General features: G+C 44.5%; 1 protein-coding gene across 13 annotated transcripts in view; it reads right to left on the minus strand.

Annotated features, from left to right (window-relative positions):
• Fgfr2 (fibroblast growth factor receptor 2) overlaps positions 1-20,578 on the minus strand; it is a 104,187-nt gene that overhangs the window by 75,216 nt on the left and 8,393 nt on the right. For 8 of the 13 annotated variants that reach the window (XM_063244863.1, XM_063244861.1, XM_063244862.1 and 5 more), the window contains exons 3-4: positions 4,208-4,474; positions 3,110-3,187 (exon numbers count right to left, since the gene is read on the minus strand). The exons of 3 other annotated variants lie outside the window; for them this stretch is intronic. In XM_063244863.1, coding sequence (XP_063100933.1) covers positions 3,110-3,187; positions 4,208-4,474 — 345 coding nt within the window. The remainder of the gene's footprint in view (positions 1-3,109; positions 3,188-4,207; positions 4,475-20,578) is intronic. 2 more of the 13 variants (XM_063244866.1, XM_063244865.1) reach the window with 1 other exon arrangement.

Consider the following 20,578-nt stretch of genomic DNA (forward strand, 5'->3'; position numbering starts at 1 on the left):
ATGTTCCTGCTCCCTAAGATGTAAACTTCACATATACCAATGTGCACTAATTTTCTTTTTCTCTTTTTTGGTACTGGGGATCGAATTCATGACCTTGCACTTGCCAGGCAGGCTCTTACATTGGCTGAGCTAAATCCCCGGCCCTTGTGTATATATATACATACATATATGTGTATATATGTATATATATACACATATATGTATATATACACATATATGTATATATACATATATATATGTATATATACATATACATATTTTTTTTTAAGCCCTGGGACTAAATAATGTTCCACAAATGATGCAGAAGCATCTGGACATCCAAAAATTACCAAAAAAAAAAAAAAATCTAGATATAGAACCTACAAAAATTAACTTAAAATTGACCACGATTGTAATCTAATGCAAAACAAAAAACTGTAACACTTCTCTGAGTCAACACAGAGGTGACCTTGGGTTTGCTGAAGTCTTTTCAGATGTGATACCAAGGGCACAACCCATGAAAGAACTCATAAGCTAGACTTGATATAAATCAAAAATTTTGCTCTGTGAGAGACACTGTCAAAAAAAAAAAAAAAATGAAATGAAAAGACAAGCCACAGGCCAGAGGAAATATTTTCCAAAAACAAAAGACTGTATCCAAAATATACAAAGAACTCTTACAATTCAATAATAAGAACACAACCCACTTAACAACTGAGCCAAAGAATACCTCACCAAAGAATACATACAATATGACTGACTTGTTAATGCAATCAAGCAGATAAAAAGAGCATTTTACTCACCCATCAAGAGGGAAATGCAAATTAAAACAAGGAGATATGACTACACACCCACTATAATGGCCAAACTCCAGAACACTGACAACACCAAATACTGGTGAGGACAAGAAGCCATAGGTACTTACTCATTGCTGGCAGGAATGCAAAATTATATGGCTACTAGGGAAAGCAAGTTGGTGGCTTCCTACAAATCCTAACATACTCTTTTCGTATAACTAACTGCACACTCCTTGGAATTTGCCCAAGAGTACAAAACGTACATCTAAACAAAAACCTGTACACAGATGTTTGCAGCTGCTTTATTCACACCTTTAAAGTAGGTAAATTGTGGTACATTCAGACCATGGAATAGTACTGAGACTAACAACAAATAAGCTCTCATGAAAGACAAAGAGGGAACTTAAATACATACTACTAAAGAGAAGAAGCCAATCTGAAAAGGCTACATCGCCTGTAAGTCCAACTCTATGATATTCTAGAAGGCAAAACTCAAGACAGTAAATAGATCAGTGGTTGCCAAGGTTTGATAAGGAAGAAGACATGAATAAGTGGAGCACAGGAGATTTGCAGGACAGTGAGAACTGCTCTGTACAGTATTACAGTAGCGGCTACAGGTCATGATACATTCGCCCAAACCCACAGGAAGTACACCACCAAGAATAACCCAGTGTTAACGATGAAGTTTGAGCGGGTACCCCGTGGGAACATAGATTCATCACCTGTAGCAGACATTCCACAGCCAGCTGAGGACTGACAATGAGAGAGGCTGCCCATGTATGAGGGCGCCAGGCAATGGGAAATCTCCATACCTTGCCTTCAGTTTTGCTATAAACCTGGAACCAATCTTTAAATGTTTATTTTAAAAGCTCTGTGCCTATTTTTCTTTTTTTTTTCATTTATTTATTTTCTTTGGTACTGGTGATCGAACTCACGACCTCACGCTTGCCAGGCGGGTGCTTATGCCGCTGAGCTAAATCCACAGCCACTCTGTGCCTATTTTAATAACTAATGTAGACCTTGTTTAAATGTCCCTAACAGATAAAAATTCTTTTGAGAAAATGTAGAATATGCCACACAAGCACAGAACTCCAGTGATCAATGTGCCATCTCTGCAGGAAAATTCAAGTCATGTCATTGGTGAATGTGACCAAAGCTGTATTTTATTTTCTTTATGGAGCAAGCATGCATGAGCACTCTGACTACTGTACAAATATTAACTCAGTTAATCCCCCTAACAATTCAGAAAGTATTATTACTGTTCCTGTCTTACAGTTTAGGAAACAAAAGTGATAAAATAAGGATAAAAGAGGGTAGGCAAAACTGAAAGAAAAGGAAAGGAAAAAAATGAGGAAAGAAAGATAAAATGGAAACAAAGCTTTGTAAATAAGGAGGGAGAAAGGGGTTGACGGGAGGGGAAAGGAATGGGGGGAAAAAAGAGATACCAAGCTATACCACATACAGGCACAAATTCCCTATGATGAATGTGATTAATATGTATATCAAAATTGTACCAATAAACAATAATAATAATAGTGATAAAAAGAAACTAACACAGAAGTTAAATGAGCAACTGGGAAGTGGTAAAGTAGGACTCAAACCCAGGCTGCCCAGCTCCAACAGGCTAGCCACTTTCCTACCCACCAAGGGAACAGCCTCCCAAATGTTAGTACTCAGTAGTAACAAACTGCTTCAAGATAAACAAACAACCCTTAGGCCCCTCCCCATTCCTGTCTACAGGCAAGGAATACGCTCCTTATTTCTGCTTAAACAGGGCACATGTTTTAGAAGCCAGGTTTCCTCAGTTTCGGCTGACCTTTTAGACAAGATCATCTCATCCCAAAAGCTAAGCAGTTCACTGTAAGATGCTGTATTTACCAGCAGCACTCCTGGGCTGTGCCTGTGAGACTTCACTGGTACCCTTCCCAAATGTGACGACCAGTCATTGTCAAATGTGCTAGAGGAACGGAGGTCGGCAATCAACCACCGTCAGGAACCACTGGGTTAAACCAAGCACAGTGAGTAGCTAGGAAGAAAACCAGGATGGCACACGGTCCTACCAGGGTTAGTCTCCAAACACTGAAAAACCAAAGAGAAAAAGGAAAACCCAGGAGAGAAAAGTAGTAATTGGTTTGAACAGAGTGACACAAGAAAAGACAAGCAGTAGAAAAGGATGCACAGCAGCACTGGTTTATTCATCAGTTTCAAAGTTGGGACAGGAGAGACAGGGTGGACAGCAGGGCCACAGGATATGGAAAGGCACCGAAGAGTTGACAGGAAGACAGGTGACAGCCTGGACTCTTGGAGACCTTCAGAGGTGGGCGGCTACTTACTCTTGTTGTTACTGTTCTCACTGACAAAATCTTCAGAGCCATCTGTGTCGTCCTCGTCATCTCCGGATGAGATGGCATCTGCATACAAAAGAACATAGCCATGGATGCATTTTTGCAAAGTCAAAGTTTGCGATTATCTAGAACTAAGCCAGCCATGCCCCACAGTGAATTTAGCAACCCAGGAACCCACAAGGAAAGTCTCAGACCATGTTTAGCTAAGATGGTTTTAATGGCTTAAAGTGTCTCTCTGTGATGACAGTTGGTCTCTATTATGATTCTCAGTGTTTTCTGTTTTCCCATTATTTAAACATGCTATAAAATTGGATACACTGGAACTAGATTCTAGGCTTCAAACAGATTCAAGTCTCCAACAAATTTACTGTCTGTGTAATAGTCAAAAAAAATTTTTCCCAATAAAACTTTTCAGCATTTGGATCCCCTTCAAGAACAGAATTAGTCCTTCACAAGACCTAGTTCCTTTGTGGTCTTTCTGATAGTCACCTAGTGACCTAAAAGCAGAACTTTAAAATCCTCACTAAGGAAGTGTTTGGTCCTTTCACTACATGGGAGGAAAGCTGAGGAGAAACTCAAATTTTAATAAAGGAGTCAGAAATCTGGAGCTTTCAAATTTCAATCCTATATTCTAAATGCCAAAGATATTGGTGACATGGAAGGAAAAAAAAAAAAAGATTCTGATTTTACATAAAAAAGTGCTCTGTCTTAAAAAAGACAACGCTACTTTGCACATGAGATCTCCATCATTGGTAATGATCAGCTTCTCTGGTGCTTCAGATTCCACGGGAGAATTTCAAATTAGATCAGGATTAGCTAGGTGCATAGTAACACCTACAGTCCTGGCTAGTTGGTAGACTGAGACAGAAGGATCACTTGAGCACAGGAGTTTGGGGTCCATGTAGCAAAACAGCAACACCCCATTTTTAAAATAATTAAAAATAATGAAGATCAATAACAAACTCTGAGGCTATGTGTCTCACAGCCAAGTGGCACGTCTCACTATGATTTCACTTGGCTGAAAAAAATTCTACCCAGAAAATGACTACAGAGAAGAGAGAGCATAACACTCGCAGGCCAACTCACCTGTGACATTCACCATGAAGTACCAAGTCTCACTGTCTACAGTCCTAGAGGCAGTACAAGCATAGAGGCCGGAGTCTCTAGGTGTGGCGCCTTTTATCTGCAAGTATTCCCCAATAAGCACTGTCCTATTGTTGGGCCCCAAGTGTACCCCATCCTTAGTCCAACTGATCACGGTGGCATCTTTCAACAGGCAGCGCAATTCTAGCGACTCCCCTGGCGCAGCCACGTAAACTTCTGGTTGAGAGATTTGGTATTTGGTTGGTGGCTCTGCAGAAAGGTGGGAGAGAGAAGACAGAGACAGATGGGAAGGAGGGAGAGGAGAGAATGTCCAACAAAGGTCAGTGGAGGCCCATTCATTTCCAGGCGAAGCTGTTCTAGTTTTAGAACTAGGAGGCATCTATCTCCCCCTGCACCCCAGGATGCCAGGATACAGCTCTCACTTACAGGGTAGATTTGAGCACCACAACAGCCACCAGAGGAAGCACACTCAAAACTTGCCCTACCTCGGTGTTCACATACTGTACTGCTTTAAAATCAAACTGAAACCCAGCGAGGAAGGACATTCCGCAAGCAAATATTTAAATCAATTGCCAAACCAAAGACTTCTTACACTGTAACACCTGGGAAATCCCACAAACATGGAACTTTTGATTCATAAAAACATTCAGTCTTACCAATGTATTCACTCACCATGAACATACATGTGTACCTCACACGGACTTTTATTTATCTAATTATCAGCAGTATATTTGATCTGTTTTCACAAAGTCAAATTGCTTAAAATGAAATGTCTCAAATACAAGGGAATAGAATGAATCCTTCCATGAGCTGTTTTGTTTAAGACTGGAGAATTTTTTTACTTTTTATTTTTTGGTACCAGTCATTGAACTCATGACTTCGCACTTGCCAGGCAGGTGCTTATACCACTGAGCTAAATCTCTGGCCCCACCACGAGCTGTTTTGCTGTCAGTTTTCATGAGCACTCAGGATTAGATCAGTATTGTGCTGTTCAAGAGACTTAATTCTGTGCTGGGTGAGCTGGGATATGCTGTTTTGTTTTTTCTTTCAAAATAATAAAAATCTAGAGGCCCTAATACCAATAAACAAACAACAAAAACAAGAAAGAAAAAAAAAAAAGAACAGCAAAATGCCGTGACACCAGAGTAGTAGTCTCCCCTGTGTGCAAACGTATCTTGTAAAAACACCAAGTGCTACACAACCCTCACTCCACAAAACAAGGCCAGCACCACCTGCCCAAACCCACCACACACATCCAGCGATCTTCAGCCTCCTCTGTATCCTGTGCCTTTCTTGTCTCTACCCTTTGTTCTGCTCTTTCCTGCAGAAACTAACTCATCCTTTGAGACTCAAATCCAGCAGTGCCATCCATGAGGAGCAACCCTGCATCAGTCACCTGGCCAGAAGTGACTGACCTCAGCCTACGATTGCCTGCTTCCCCAGCTCTAGGACATACATATTTCTTTGAGTGTGTCCTGTCTCCCCAAGGAATCACCAAGTTCCCCAAATAATGGCTCAGAGGATCTTTGAGGGTCTTGAGGGTCTTTGTGTCCCCCTACCTCCATCCCAGGGCATACTCAGCACACAAGGAAAGGTGGGCACTGTGAATATCATCACCATCCCCAAACATGCAGGGCAGGATGGGAACCAAAAAGATCCAGCCCACACAACTGTGCCATTGGCCTTTAAGAACAGCCAGAGCTGCTGGCTAGCGTGTCCACAACAGTCTGTGAAATACACTTTCATCTCCACAGGGAGAGCCCTGAATGGTACGCGGAGTGTCAGACCCAGAAAACACAAAGCTTCCTTCCTAGAACTGGGCTGGCTCCAAATCTGGGCAGCATCACAAGGCAATTGTTTTGCCCAGAGTCCCCTCAAAGGACAAATTACTCATATGATTCAAATCAAGTCAATTCAAGTTCTGGTCCCACTGTTTAAGTAGCATCTGGCCCAAGAAATCCCGCCCCTCACTACCAGCCAGCACAGGGGTCCCAGGACACGCAAAGGGCACCCCTCCAAAGACACACAGTCCAAGAGCGAGCTGTTAAGCAGTGCACAGACACAGAGAGATAACCACACAAAATAAAATAGGAACGGACTGAACACCGACAGATACACTCACAAAACAAGGAGTACAAGAAGGTCCCAACTGGCAGGCAGGTTATGTTCCAACTATTTATTCAACACCTACCACAGGCAAGCCTTTGCGCTGGACCCTTGGGAATCAACAGGAGATAAGACACAGTCCCTGTCCTTGTGGAGTTTCCACTGTGGTGGGGGTTACTGAAAATCATAGAAAATCTACAAAATACAAAATGTGTGAGGGATCTTAAGTAGAAGGAAGACGAACAAAGCAAGACAGGGACCCACCCAGAAATGGTGGGCGAGGGCTTAGTCCATAGCAGGAGCTGGCAAACCAGGAGCTGGCAAACCGTGGCCCAGGGGCCAAACCAGCTGCAGCTTGCTTTTGTAAATAGTTTTCTTGGCACACTGCCATGCTCATTCACTTCTGTATTGTCTGGGGCTGCTTTTGCGTTTTCAGGGCAGAGTTGAGTAGTTGCAACAGAGACCCTGTGGCCTGCAAATGTCTGCAGTCTTGCCTTTAGGAAGCTTTCTGCCCTCATGGTATTAGACAATCACAGAAGGCTCTTCTCTTAACTCAACAATTTCAGCTAAGAAGTGAAGGCAAAAATAAAGTTTAAAAAAATATTGAGCACTTGATTGAAGACTATCAGATCAGGTCTCACATGAGGAGGCAGCCAAATTGAGTGACTAACAGAAATAGTTTGAACTCTGCGTTGTAAAAAGAAGAGAGAATGGAAGAGAAATATAGATGGAAAGGAAAGAGAATTTGGTTTGGCCCCAAATCTCAGGCCATTTGCCACTCCACTCCCAGCATCCTAGAGTCACTGATCCATTCATACAACATTACAATGGACAGAGCCCCAGAGGCTACTCAGACCAATCTCTTTCAGCTGCCAAAAGCAAGGATCTATGTCATCTGGCTCCCATGTCTTCAATAACTGAGACAGCACCTGCAATGTTAGAAAGAATTTACATTGGATCATCCTTGGTCATAAATAATCAGTATTTATTATGACCACATCACATGATCAGCAAGTCATCAAGAATGTTCTGGAATTTGTTTTCCTCTGCCCAACTGATCATCAAGGATTATAGAGCAAGGAAGCAGCTGGACTGAAGCAGCAAAGCTTCCTTCCCTGAAAGGGGAGATGCCTGGGATCCTCCCAGCCCATCTGCTTCTGTCCTGCCCCTATGGTAAACAGAAGCCATGTCTCTACCAGTGATGGTGAACCTTTTAGAGTTTTCAATGATACAAACTGCCCACTGTGGCATGCATGCCACAGGTTCCCCACCACTACCCTGTACCATGCAGCAAAATGGTCTTAAATTACATTAGGAAAAAAAGAGAGCATGAAGCAAACCACTTACAACTTTGATGCAGAAATCTCTCTCTCCTGACAAAGGTAAAAGAACTCCATTTTTAAAGGTAAGTGTTTTCACTGAGAATTCCTTTCTTCATAGGAAATCAATGAAACACAACGTGCTGCAGAAACAGTGTATCTGAGTTGCTGGATCAATGCCACCAAAAATACACCACTATCTGCCAGTTGAACCAGCAGGAGTACAGGATGGTAAAGAATCATGGACAGGAGTTGTGACACGTTCAGGGTTAGACACAAATGTTTAGCAATGAGGCACTGCCCTAAATGTAAGAGGGCAATGCCCCTAGCTTAAAGGTCCTTTCCATCCTACCTAAACTCTCAACTGCAGGTGCCTCAAATGGTAAAAGAACAGAAATAACCAAACATTTTCAAGTATTATTTGTGAGGTTCTAAAGAGTCAAACAACGTGAACTTGATCTTCCAACATTGCCCATTCAGTCAGTGATAGTTACTGTTCCATGATTCTCCAAAGCTAAAGATGTTCACCATGACTTTGAGCACCACCATGGTCAGCAGACAGAGGGCATCTCAATATACAAGACATTTTACTTCTGTTTTAAAATCCAGTCTCATAAGACAGTGACAATGACCTGATGAATTAAAAACAGATCTTGTTTCCAGTGAAACCAATCAAAACTGTCACCCAGGGCTGGAGGTTTAGCTCAGCAGCATAAGCACCTGCCTGGCAAGCACAAGGTCATGAGTTCAATCCCTGGTACCAAAAAAAAAAAAACTATCATCCAATTTCCCAGTGCAATGATGAGCTTTAAGGAGAGTACAGTATCTTCCCCAAATGCATCAGTAAAATAATGATGTTTGTCCATAAAAATCGAGGCATCCCAATTTCAAAGTCTCCAATCAACAAACTTGGTAAAGTGCTTCAGGAAGCACAGAAACTCTTCTCTCCTGGATGGTCATTTCACAAAAGACCCTGCTTGGGGATAAGTAGCATCTATAGTACATAACACAGCCACACACATCCCTGTCTGTCATCAAAGTCTTAAAGCACGTGCTAGGGAGAAGGGAAAAAGGGGTGAATAGAAGCAAAAGAACAGGAAGCAAGGAGGGAATAGGGTAAAACAATAGAGGAGGAACAACGGAAGGGCAGTAAGCAGGCGAGCTCAAGGAGGGAGAACAGAATGGGGGAGACAGAATGCCAGCCAGCGCCCTCTAAGGCCTCCCAGTGCCCCACTGATCTGGCTTGTGGGCTCCTGATGCACACAGCAGAGATTTTCTGAGCCAGCATGCCAAGAATATGGTACCACACGGCTGGCTTTGCCTTTGTACCTTCCTGGACGCCATTTGGTTTCCCATGGGATGTCAATTCCCCTCCCTCTGTGCTTTGTTTTGTTTTGTTTTGTTTTATTTTGTTCTGTTATAGTTCAGACCAGTCTTAAACTCACTATGTGGCCCAAGCTGGCCTTAAACTCTTGGCCATCCTGCTGTCTCAGCCTCCCAAGTGCTGGGATTACACACATGTGCCACCATGCCCGGCTCTCCTCTGTGTCTGAACACCTTAGACAGCTCAGAGCTGCTCCCTACAAACATCACTCATACACCCTGTGACTGCATCTCCGTGTCACATCTTCCATTGTCCCAGGAGGATCCAAGACTGTCTGCTGGTCCCTCTACACCAGACATGCTGTACCCTCCCTACACCCCGCTTTCTTCCTTGCCTGGATCCCCTTCCATGTCGTGGCCGCTCCCGCCCCACCTCTGCCCAGCTTCACAGCCTGCTCTTGTGCAACATGACAGCTGAAACAGGACAGAGAAATTTCCCGAGAACCCTAAACAATTCCTTTTAATAGTCATACTAACATTTCCTGGATTCAGCATTTAATGATGCTGCAGCACACTGTTCAGCTGGCCCCTCCCCTGCACCAAAGTGCTCAGGAGAAGCTTCCAGAAGCCACCGTGCTCTGCACCAATTGCTCCTGCAGATGTTTCTACAGACAGAAAATACGTTACCATCATATAAATCTATATTCAGAAAGAAACAAGCAAGCTGGGGCACACGCCCACTAGTGCTGGACATATTTCGTCATGTTACATAAAATGCTGAACAAACAAGGTGCCCAGTTTACTTTCTGGGCAGGCTCCACACTCTCACCTCTCCCTGCCACCCCATGAGCAGGGAGGTGCTGTGCTGCACAGACATTTGGCTGTATCTGTGTGCGTTTTCTCCTAGGGTCAGACACACTAGAGAAGCATCAGCAGCGCACTGCAGACCAGGCAGCTTCCCAAAGAATGACACACTGACATTCAAAACACTGCAAGGGACTTCTACAGCTAGCCAATAAGTGAACAGCAGGAACAGTAATGGCCATCTGCACATAGCCTACCCTGCACTGACCTTCCTTCCTCCCTAGGAAATTCCTCCAATCCATATTCCTCAAGAGCCCCCAGAAACTGTAACAGAGAAGGTTCCCTGTGGGAAAAAAGGGAAACTGAGACAGAGGCCACCTGATGCAAGTCCCTCGGCAGAGGTCCTGATCTTCGAGTATGACATCACGCTGATGTCACCACCCACAAAGCTGCGAGAGCTTGCCTCTCCAGAATCCTGCAAAATGCCAGAAAAGGCTATGACTTATGCAGCTTCATCATGTACATGCAGCTGAAGTCATCACCAATGTCGTCAAGAAGGCCATCATGAGACGCCAAAGCAGCTAGAGAGACTTTGCAAATGCTTAGCTGCTTCAGGTAACACTTTACGTTGCCAAGCCAGCGATAGCAGCACTTCAGACTGTCACTTTTTATAATGTTTGCCTATAAACTTTTCCCGTGTGGTTTCTGAAATGGTGCCCAAATGCAAACAGAGAACAGATGGGAAGGCTGAGTCTTGCCCTGTCCAATCATTGCATGGAGAATTCATGACAGATTTAAACTGCTCAGGAAGAAAAAAACAGTTTATGCCAAGAGGACAACAAACTAAAGTATGTTTTAAATACAGCCATTCTGGGGTCCCCTCAAAATGGCGCTTTTGGAAAATGATCCCAGTTTCAAGGATGCAGTGGGGTGGTCTTGAAATGTGCCCCCTCAGAGTCCCTCTTCTCAGAAAGTCAGGGGTATCTAATCCTTAAACAAATTCCCCCAGAAAGAAGAAAGGGAAAAAGAAAAAGAAATTTCTAATCAGATTCCTCAGGGAGAAAAGGAAGAAAACGAAGAGGAGGAGAGGAGAGGAAAGATAAGGCAAAGAGGAGGGGACGGTAGGAGAGAAAAAGAGGGGACAAGAATGGAGGAGGAGGAAGGAAAGACAGGAAGAGGGACAAGGGGAGAGGAGCCAGGGAAGGGGAAGGGAAAGGCTGCTGCAGCAGGCAAGTCATGTTAGAGATCTCTTAGAGATCGCGGTGGTGGCGCCAAAGCTCTCCAGGCCCCATGGGAACTGCACCCAGAGCATTTAGGCTGAGCGGTAAAATGGCCTCAGGTTCCTGGTGGCCTCCCAGACATTCCACCACCCAACACAAAACAAATAAACATCACAGCCGCAGGACTGCCAAAAGTCTTGACAGAGAAACCCGAGGATCAAGCTGCAAATGTCACTGCAAAGTCATTACACATGGAGCGCGGGGCAGGTGAGTAGGTGTCTCTGTTCCAGTCACCCCACACTGACTGTCTGGCCTTTAAGACGCCCTGGAGTGGGCACACCATGGTCTTGGGGAGAAGTTGTAGTTGGCCGGTACCAAAATGTCCCTCTGTTTTCACAGGAACCGATCACAGAAAGTCTCACACTGCACTCCTGAAATATTTTTTGCAACTGCAAATCAAAGGACTGTAAACAGAGAGACAGATAGACAGACACCTGGCATATCCAACCTGCCCTATTAGAAACTCATAACATTTAACAAGATCAGAGCTGTGGAAGAGCACAACCCCCCTTTTTTATGGCACAGTCTGCATGGAGTTGGCATCAGAACTTAGCAGAAAAATAAGGCAGTGGAGTCCCCAGGATGAAGACAGAATGAACTACCTCTGGCAGTCTACCGCAAGGGCTGGGTACACAAAGACGGCATCCGCAGAGCTTCCTGCTTCGGCTCAGACACTTTCAAAGCTTTCCCTTTGCAAGAACTGACTTGTAGGAAGACAAAAGCCTGACATCAAATGGAGGCCTAGTAAGGCATAGGCACTACATGTTCCGGAGGAGAGAAGAGACGAGACAAATACTCGGCACAGTTAGAAGATGCAAGTTGTGGATCTTAGCAAATATTGCCAGCGTGAAAATGGGAAACCCAAAGAAGTCAATGCAATGCAGAGAAGGTAAGGGAAAGGCTTTTCCTTCTCTTTCTCTTCTCAACTGTCAGAGTGCCCCATGCTGGGGTCACAGGGATCTCACAACCACTAATAGCTACCGCTGCAGCAGGAGCTTGACAGCTCCCGAACTCTGGGCTGGCTCACATGCCACATGATTAGATGGCTAATGGCTAATGTTTCCAAGATGGTAACCACTAAAAATTATACATCTCACCACACCCCTCATAATTCAAGTCTGTCTTCAACAAACAGGGTGAACAGCTCTCCACATTTGAAAGAAATAATGATGGTGCCCATGAGAAAGTAAAAACAGAGAGAGTAAAGGGCCTAAGATCTCACTCATTGGGGAGTGACTCACCAACCATCTAATAATTGGAACCAAAGTAGAAACTTCACTCCCTCTGCTGTCAGCACCCCTCTCCCTCTCATTCTGAGGTTTCAGGAAGCTAATGACAGTATTCCAGGCTCAAAGAGATGGTTTACCTGCTGGTCACATGCAACACATTCAAGTCTTATAAATCAATGAAGCAAAACTCCCCCGAGACTGCCAAGACCAAGTATGGAGTCAGTGGCACCTGTACAAAATGACCAGATAGTGATGGCTTTGCTTGAACAAGAACTTCAAATTGGATCCTTTGTTCAGAAAGCATTTCCCAGAGAGATAGGCCACTAGGTTCCACAGCATCCAGGAAGTAGAAACTTGTGCTACAGGTTACTCTCCTGGCTCAGAGGCACAAAGAAGAGTCTGTGTGGACCTCGGCTCTCCTGCCTCCTGAAAAAGCGTTCGCAGAGAGACCTGGTGCTTCTTACGTTCTGCAGAGCTTTTAGGCCACTCTGCAGACCAAAAGCTACAAAGAAACCTCACTGGTGACCAGCGGGATCAGCAGGCTCTCCTTGCACCATCGTATCAGGAAGGGCAAGTGAGGCTCCCAAAAACGAAGGCATGAAAAGGACTTGTGTCCCTAAGGTCAAGAGTGGCCTTACTGAGGTGTCATCCTGGAAAATGAACATACATCATCCCCTCAAGCCCCAGATGCCCCTCTCCCTTAGACTACAGCTTGCCTGTATAAAAGAGCACTGTTCCCATGTTGCATCCTGCCACTCTGCTCGGCAGGCTCCTATTTAGCCTTCAAGGTCCAAAACCTCCTTGAGGAAATGTTCTCTAACTCTTACAGAGACACACGGCATTGCTCCCGTTCTGTTTACATTGTCATATGTGCAACAGCCAAACACAGCTGCCTTCCCTGTTCACCCCATCCACCCACTGGCCATACAGGGGGCTTCTTAAAGGAGATCAATGTAGCGCTTCTCAGATGTTATTGCACAAGATGACCACCTTCCTCGGTCCTGCCACAAGAGACCCTGGGTCAGCAGGCCTGACCTGCAGCTGAGACTCTGTAATTCCCCCCAGACACTTCAGCAAGACTGATGCTGCTGGTCCAAGTCCCATGATGTTCCTGAACAGTCTGAGACCTACTTCTGCAGGTAACTGAATGTGAACAACTGAGCCTCAGTCCTAGTTTCCCAAACAGACATAGCTCCAAGCCTACCTGCCATTGGCCAAAGTCAGCGCAAGGACAAAATCCAAGGTTGCCTAGGCTTCTGTAAACCCTGAAGTGAGGCACACACCTAGGAGAAAGCACCCCTCCACTGGGGCACAGGACAATCCCTGCCTGTCCTCTGTCCTACACTGGTTCCCACTTAGACTACAGTTTGATACCAAAGGTCAGCAGACGACACTGTCCAGCCCCCCATTAGAGACACAATCTGCATTCCTCTTCAAAGCAAGGTCTTCTTTCAAATGAACAAATCTGTCACACTATATAAAAATTACCTACATGGAGACTCCTGCAATGTTCCCAAATGAACTAAACATCTAAAAGCTCCATTAATAACATCCATATAGAATATTAATTTAGTAAAGGAAAAGGCCAGCTGCTTACCAAAATTCCACCTACTACTTGCCCAAGGACCTGATATCTCTCTGTGGGGCACAGTGACACCCCACAGGATCCCCTAAGAGATGAAATTCTAACAGACTTCAGGGGCTGAATAACATTACAACCTCACAGCACGCAGGGAATAAGCCTACAGACATCAAACCATAGGCACGTGGCTCAGCACTCCTGCTTCCTGCAGCCCAAGAGCTGAGGGCCCAAATTACACTAAGCCAGGGTAACTGGCCAGCATTCCAGAGAGCATGCCCCAGGCTGCAACCTGATTATATTCCAGAAGCAAATTTCAGGGACAGTGGCTTTGCACACTTAAGTGTTACCTATGGCTCCTAGAAGCAGCAGCTGAGACACACTCACCTCCCTGACACTGAAGTAAATATTCAATAAACGGCCCATACTCAAGAGAAGACATTTGCTAAGTCCCTTAAAGGGGAGATCAATAGCAAAATCCTGTGACATTTTCCCCCTGCCACAGAGCACACACAACCTCAGTACTCTCTGAATAAAAGAGTACTTCTAAAGTGGCCCAGTTACAAAAGAGAAAGGAAAAAAGGAAAGGGGGGCAGGGTTAAGAGTTATTCCACAAGGGCAGGGCTGCCTCCTGTTTCCTTAACTTGGGACCTTTTGGGAGCATTGTTCAGCAAGTTTAGTTAAAGGGCTAGACCATTCTTCTCTCAGCAGGACCCCAGATCCAATACCAGTTCAGAGGCTGCAGATGTGTCCCTGGACTGGTCCCCCAGCAGCATCCCAGCTATTTCCAAATGAAGGGGCAGCAGCTGGAGACTGAGAAACAGATGGCCCTCCTCATTTGAATGGGTTTGATCCCACTGCTGGGCTCAGCTAACTCAGGTCAGGGGAATGAGGCTGGTGACCGAAGGCAGAGTCTTACAGCTGCAGGCGTCCAAAGAGTCTTCAGCCAGCAGCTGGATGGGAATGACATTGCATAGGGGATTCCCAAAGTTGCTTTTTGGAGGGGGTAGAGAGATCTCGTAGGTAGAAAGAATACAGTCCCGGCTGATTTTGTACCACAGGACTTGGAAAAAGCAGGTAGGACCCACAAGGGTCACTTTTCTCCGGTATTTTACAGAGTAAAGCAACTCCTCCCCCCTGGGGGGATGCTGTCCCAGAGGACTGAAACCCATATTAATTCAGGAAATTCCAAATTAAGATGGTACTACCACAGTTAACCCTCTTCCCCAGCCCTATACCACATATTTGAGGAGAGAAAACAATTCTAAAGAGTCTACCTCTCTGTATGGCCCCTTTCAAACCTCTCAGGTGCTGGGTTTTAGGTTCCTATGGACAGGTTGTCCCACAGAATTGCGACTCTGTCCAGATCCAATCCAGCTCTCATGGCCGCCCCACTCTCACCCTCTCCCTGCCTCCACATCAGCCTCTCAAGGAACTGCAAATCTCGGGGAAGCAGAACCAAAACCAAGCAGGCTCCAGTGCAGGCTAGTCTTCTCCTGAGCTATACCTTCCAAGATGTACACTTTTCTGCAATAGATAGGAAGTAGCCTGAGATCAGCTGCACGCCCTCACCAGGAAAGCTCTGGTCCATCTCAAACACATGAAGCCAACTGTGGGCCACTGAGAGGCCCAGCCTCGGACAACCACCTAGTAAGACTAGGGCAGCCTAGCAAAAAGATGGCTGGTAGTGAGCTAGACCATGAAGCACCAGGTGAGTGCCAGCCTGCTGAGGGTGAAACTCAGTCTCAGAAGTGGTGTAGTCCATACCCTAAGAAAACCCTCAACCTGGAGCATAAGCATACTCCAGCACACTGGTTTCTGAGGTGTCCACAAATCCCTTTGAGAAACACCAGTTTTTCCCAAGAGCATCTTCTCCTTGGCTTTGAACGAGCCCCTTCTTTTTGTCACTATTTGAGAAAACCCTGTCTTCTACACTGGACAGGTTTTGAGACGCTCCTCTGCTTCTAGTCTATCACCATAGAAACTGGCCCACAGAGGAGTCTCAAAAATATAATTTGGAAAACAAATAAATGGATAAACTCAAAGAAGTCACAGCTATCACCCTGCAGCCTGAAAAATATATGTATACTATATAGTCTCTGCTGAATTCTGAAAGCTGTCATCTCACTAGGGCTGCAAGATTTTGATGGAAATCTATGCTGTGGCTTCTTTCAGGCAAGAATTCTTTCTCCCTACTAAGCCCTCGTTTCTCCTGGCTGCTCCTCCCTCACCTACTGTCCCCCAGACATCTGCATCTACTGGACAGTGACCACTGCAAAGTTCACCTCACTAAACCACTTCCCTCTACCTCCCAGCCTAGCTGCAACCAGGACGAATTCACTTTTAGCACCTAACTTTAATTTTGCTGGATTTTTAAATGGGTACTACTTCCCTGGCCTCTTTCCCCTCTAAGGATACCCTTCCTGGCCAAGGCTGGAGGAGTATCTCTGCTTCTACCTTTTCATTCTTGGATTTGTTGTGGTGGTGGTGGTGGTGGTGGTGATACCCAGTTGCTGACTGGGGAATGGATTACTTGTCTCTGATACTAATCTCTACAGGGAAGTGACATTACAAGAACCAGGTAGGCCTTGGTACTTATTATTTCCATTAACTACATGTTGTAGGAATCCCAGGGAAAGAGGCCTGTATACATGGACCTTCATTTCCCACACAAATCAGAAGTACTGAAATGGAAAATTTGATCTATCAAAAGTGCAACCAAACTTGTAGGATCCAGGAAAAACTACCACAGGCATCTGGGACAAGGAAGACATTAGGCTGGTCTGCTCAGTTAAGAGGGCTTCTGAAGAGCTGGGCGTGGTGGCTCACGCCTGTAATCCGAGTACTCTTGAGGCAGGAGGATCATTGCAAGTTTGAGACCAGCCTGGGCTACAAAGTGAGACCCTGTCTCAAAAGGACAAAAAAAAAGAAAAGAGGGCTTGTGAGAAATTGGCAATAGCAGGCCAATCCTTCCTGCACTGAACTCTTACTGTGTGACTTAGCCTGGTCCAGTACTTGGGGCCCAGTGTAGTTTCCCATTGGTCTTCTTGGAAATAGGGAGAAAACTGCTGACCAATTAGGTACATACCACCAGGGGCCATTCTAGGAGAGCTACAAAGTGGCAATTATTAGAATATTTTTATTGCCTGAGATATTTCTTCAAATGACTTTATGGGAACTGGTGTAGATATGCAAAGAAGAAATAGAATCAACCAGCAGTGTCCTTCCAAGTTTAACAGTCAAATAACAGACTTAGAAAAGCATGAGAGGGCCAGCAGAGTTCCACAGAAGATCCTCCTATTTAGGAAGTCAACTGTGCAATTTACCTTGCACCAATAAATTCACTCAAAGGCCTGGATATACACTCACTGTGAGGCTTTCAAGGAACCATTTCATCCTCAAAAGTTTCAGTTCTCTTATCCATAAAACAGGAATAAGAATACCCAGAATCAGCCCGGTGTGTAATCCAGCTCTCGTGACTGCTGTGAGTTCAAGGCCAGCCTGCACTACAAAGCAAGACCTTGTCTTAAAAAGCAGAAAACAAAAGAAAATACTCAGAATCAGCTGGATTATTAAGTTATCACCTGCTAGCTTATTGTTATCACAATCACCATCCTCATCACTATTATCTTAAAGAAAGGAACACGACCTCCACTTCCTGTCCTTTTCAAGTAATCCCCACTGGGGTAGACTGCAATGATTGTTCAACTCCGTCATCATGGTGGGTCCCATCACAAATTCTTGAGCTCCCTTCAACAAAACCTGGAAGCCCAGCAAGCTGTGCACCTAGGGGCAACCAGCAGGCTGACAGAGGAAGTGATTGCAATCCACAAGCAAAGGTGTGACAAGGAGCTCCCTCCCTGGCTAGACCACCAAGGAGCATGCAGCACCCCACCCAATCAATCCCACAAACTCTTCTCAGTCATCCTTCTTAGGGCTTTAGTCAACCTTTGGGAAACCTCAAACAGAAAATTTGTGCCTCATGGTATACATGTCCCAGTCTTTACTGCATAGCTGTAATTAACTTTTTTCAATGTAGGCAAAAATGTCAACCCTGAACCTTTTGGACTACAAGCAGCAAGAGGATCACATTGCTAAATTCCATGGGACTTGCAAAAGCCCAAGATAACAAAAAGGGCTGGACTAATCCAAGGCCCAGAACTTGCTTTCTATTTCAGTTAATGTAAATGCCTCTCATCAGATTTATCACCACATATTGTAAGGTAAACATCTTATCAGTCCTATGAAATATTGTTTTTAAATTTCCCTTGACAAAGAGATAGGGTGGGGCAGAGAAGACACCAGCATTCACTGAGCAACGACCCAGGACCAAGAGCTGAAGAACAGCTTTACATCCCATTTGGACTGAATATGCATATTGACTTATCAAGGCAGATACTATTTTTAAGGCTCAGAGAGGTTATCTAACTTGTTTAAGGTCACAGAAGCAGTAGATAGTAGCAGCATTCAAACCCAGCTCTCAAAGACAAATTCCTCCTGAGTTTGTCTCCCAAAAGTACATCATTCACTTTTATCTAAAAAGTGAGATACAAAATTTGAATTCACTGTGTAGGGGATTCTTGGCCTAACATCTAGGGTCGGGGGTTTAGCTCAGTGGTACAAGTGCCCTCCTGGCAAAAGCAAGGTTGTGAGTTCGATCCTCAGTACAAAAAAAAAACCAAAAAACTAGGATATACACTCAAGAGTATTCCTTCTGTAGCCACCCTAAGGATAAAGTGTGTCTCTTGGGAAATGTGGAAGGCCTAGCAGGACAGGATGAGAAGGGGGCTCCTGGAAAGCAGACCTAAGACTTCAAATCAAGGTTAATACGGATGTCAACTGGCAATCTGAACTTAAACTAGAAGTTAAATTCTAAACTTGCTCTCTATTTTCCATCTATAAACACAAAACACACAAAGTTCACCCTTTTCCTTGTCTGGATCCTCTTAAAACAAATTAGCATAGATCACATATGGAAAACAATTTAATACTAAACTGTCACGCATAAAAATAGGTGACATGTACTAATATACGAGTTTCAAGGTTAGAAAATATCGTGACAATTCATACAGAGCTTACTTTATTAGAGCTCAGAATTGTTTCAAGGAAAGGGGCCACGTAAATCACACAAATAAATACACCCCTTGTTCTCATTCCTAAATCTATCAGCGTTTTCCTTATGAGCTATTTTTAACCTTCTCATAAAACATGTTCACCATAACCTGAAATTCTATATGTGTGCATTCCATCCAGAAATGACTTGGAATTTATAATTCTTTAGCTAGACAAGGGGTTAAAGGAAAGCGGATGCTGTAGTTTAGGCCCCTAACTCAGTCCAGTCAGACAGAAACAGAGTATTATTTTCATTTTGCAGCAGAAGTTCACAAGGGGGTGCAGTTACTTAGTAGTCTATAATGGAATGACCAACACATCCAACACTTCAAAACTCTACCATGGTACAAGTTTTCCAAAACTACTGGAAGTCGAAACATACCTGTTTTACTTGACATACAAGTTTTTGAGGATAACTATGGTTTGACCTAATGATTAAATACAAACAGTGAAGGCCTAAAGTCATATAATGGAGACCACTGGAAGCCTATGGTCACCATTGATGGGGACACCATCTTAAGACTTCCTACCATGCCTAACCCTAACAACAAATAGCACAATCAGAGGAAAGGAGGGAATAACATGTAGAACTGTGACTTCTGTCAGTTTCAGAAGGAGACATCTTTAAGCCATCAGGATCACCACAAACAGGCCGACAGCTTATTCTGCCATATTAGTCCTTGAAAGAATCTCACTTCCATTGCTTTCCTCACCTCCTCACCAATCCCTAATCCAAGGCCAGAGCTGCAACCTAACCAGATCACTTCAGATCTGCCTGCGTTATAGCAGAAGTGAAGAGACAATTTAAGGCTTCTAAAAAGCTTTCGGGTTTCCAGTGAGGGTCATCTTGCTCCTCAAAATGCTACACAGATTCAAGAGCCCCTAACAAACCAAGCTGAGCACACAAAGTCAAAGCCAAGTTGGACACAATGACACGGGAGCACAACTGCTCAAAACCCACCTGTTAGCTAAGCTGTTTCAGGGCTTAGCCCAAAGCACTCACAGGTCAGCTCACAAATTAAAGGCCACCACTATCAGTGAAAGGAAGCTACACTGAGGCAAGTCGGTGAGGAGGACATCTGGTACGGGTGTGGCACGATTAGCAGGAACAGCCTGGAGAGCTAACAGAGGCAAAAAGGTAGAGCCATCTCCTAATCTCACTTGGGATAAAACAAAAAAATAAGAAGACTACAGGACCCCAGGCTAAAGTCTCCTCACAAGCAAAGAAATAGAGACAGACTGTGGAAATTTCTCCACAGCCACAAACAACCCTCTCCAGCTGAGTTATATGTTGAATAGCCTGCCACTTGCCAACCCCCCAGAATAATTTCTGAACTGCCTACCAGACAGGGCACCCAGCTAAGAATCAAACCAGTGGCATGAAAAGCTGTACTGGCTGAGTTTCCTACCTTATGTAACACACTGGCACCTCCAATCCACTTCCCACGCTTTCCTTAAAGACTAAAATTAGCTTAAACGGAAGTGGAAAAGTAAGACAGACTCTGATGAAAGAGGGGTAGCAGGCTTTTAACAACCACCCTGGCCAAGTAAACAACCAAACAACAATCTACAGGCGGGAAGACTACATATTAATTGAGAAT

This window comes from Cavia porcellus, unplaced genomic scaffold (assembly GCF_034190915.1).
Source record: "Cavia porcellus strain 051 isolate PalLab524CR breed Dunkin Hartley unplaced genomic scaffold, mCavPor4.1 scaffold_2, whole genome shotgun sequence".
Lineage (NCBI taxonomy): Eukaryota > Metazoa > Chordata > Mammalia > Rodentia > Caviidae > Cavia > Cavia porcellus.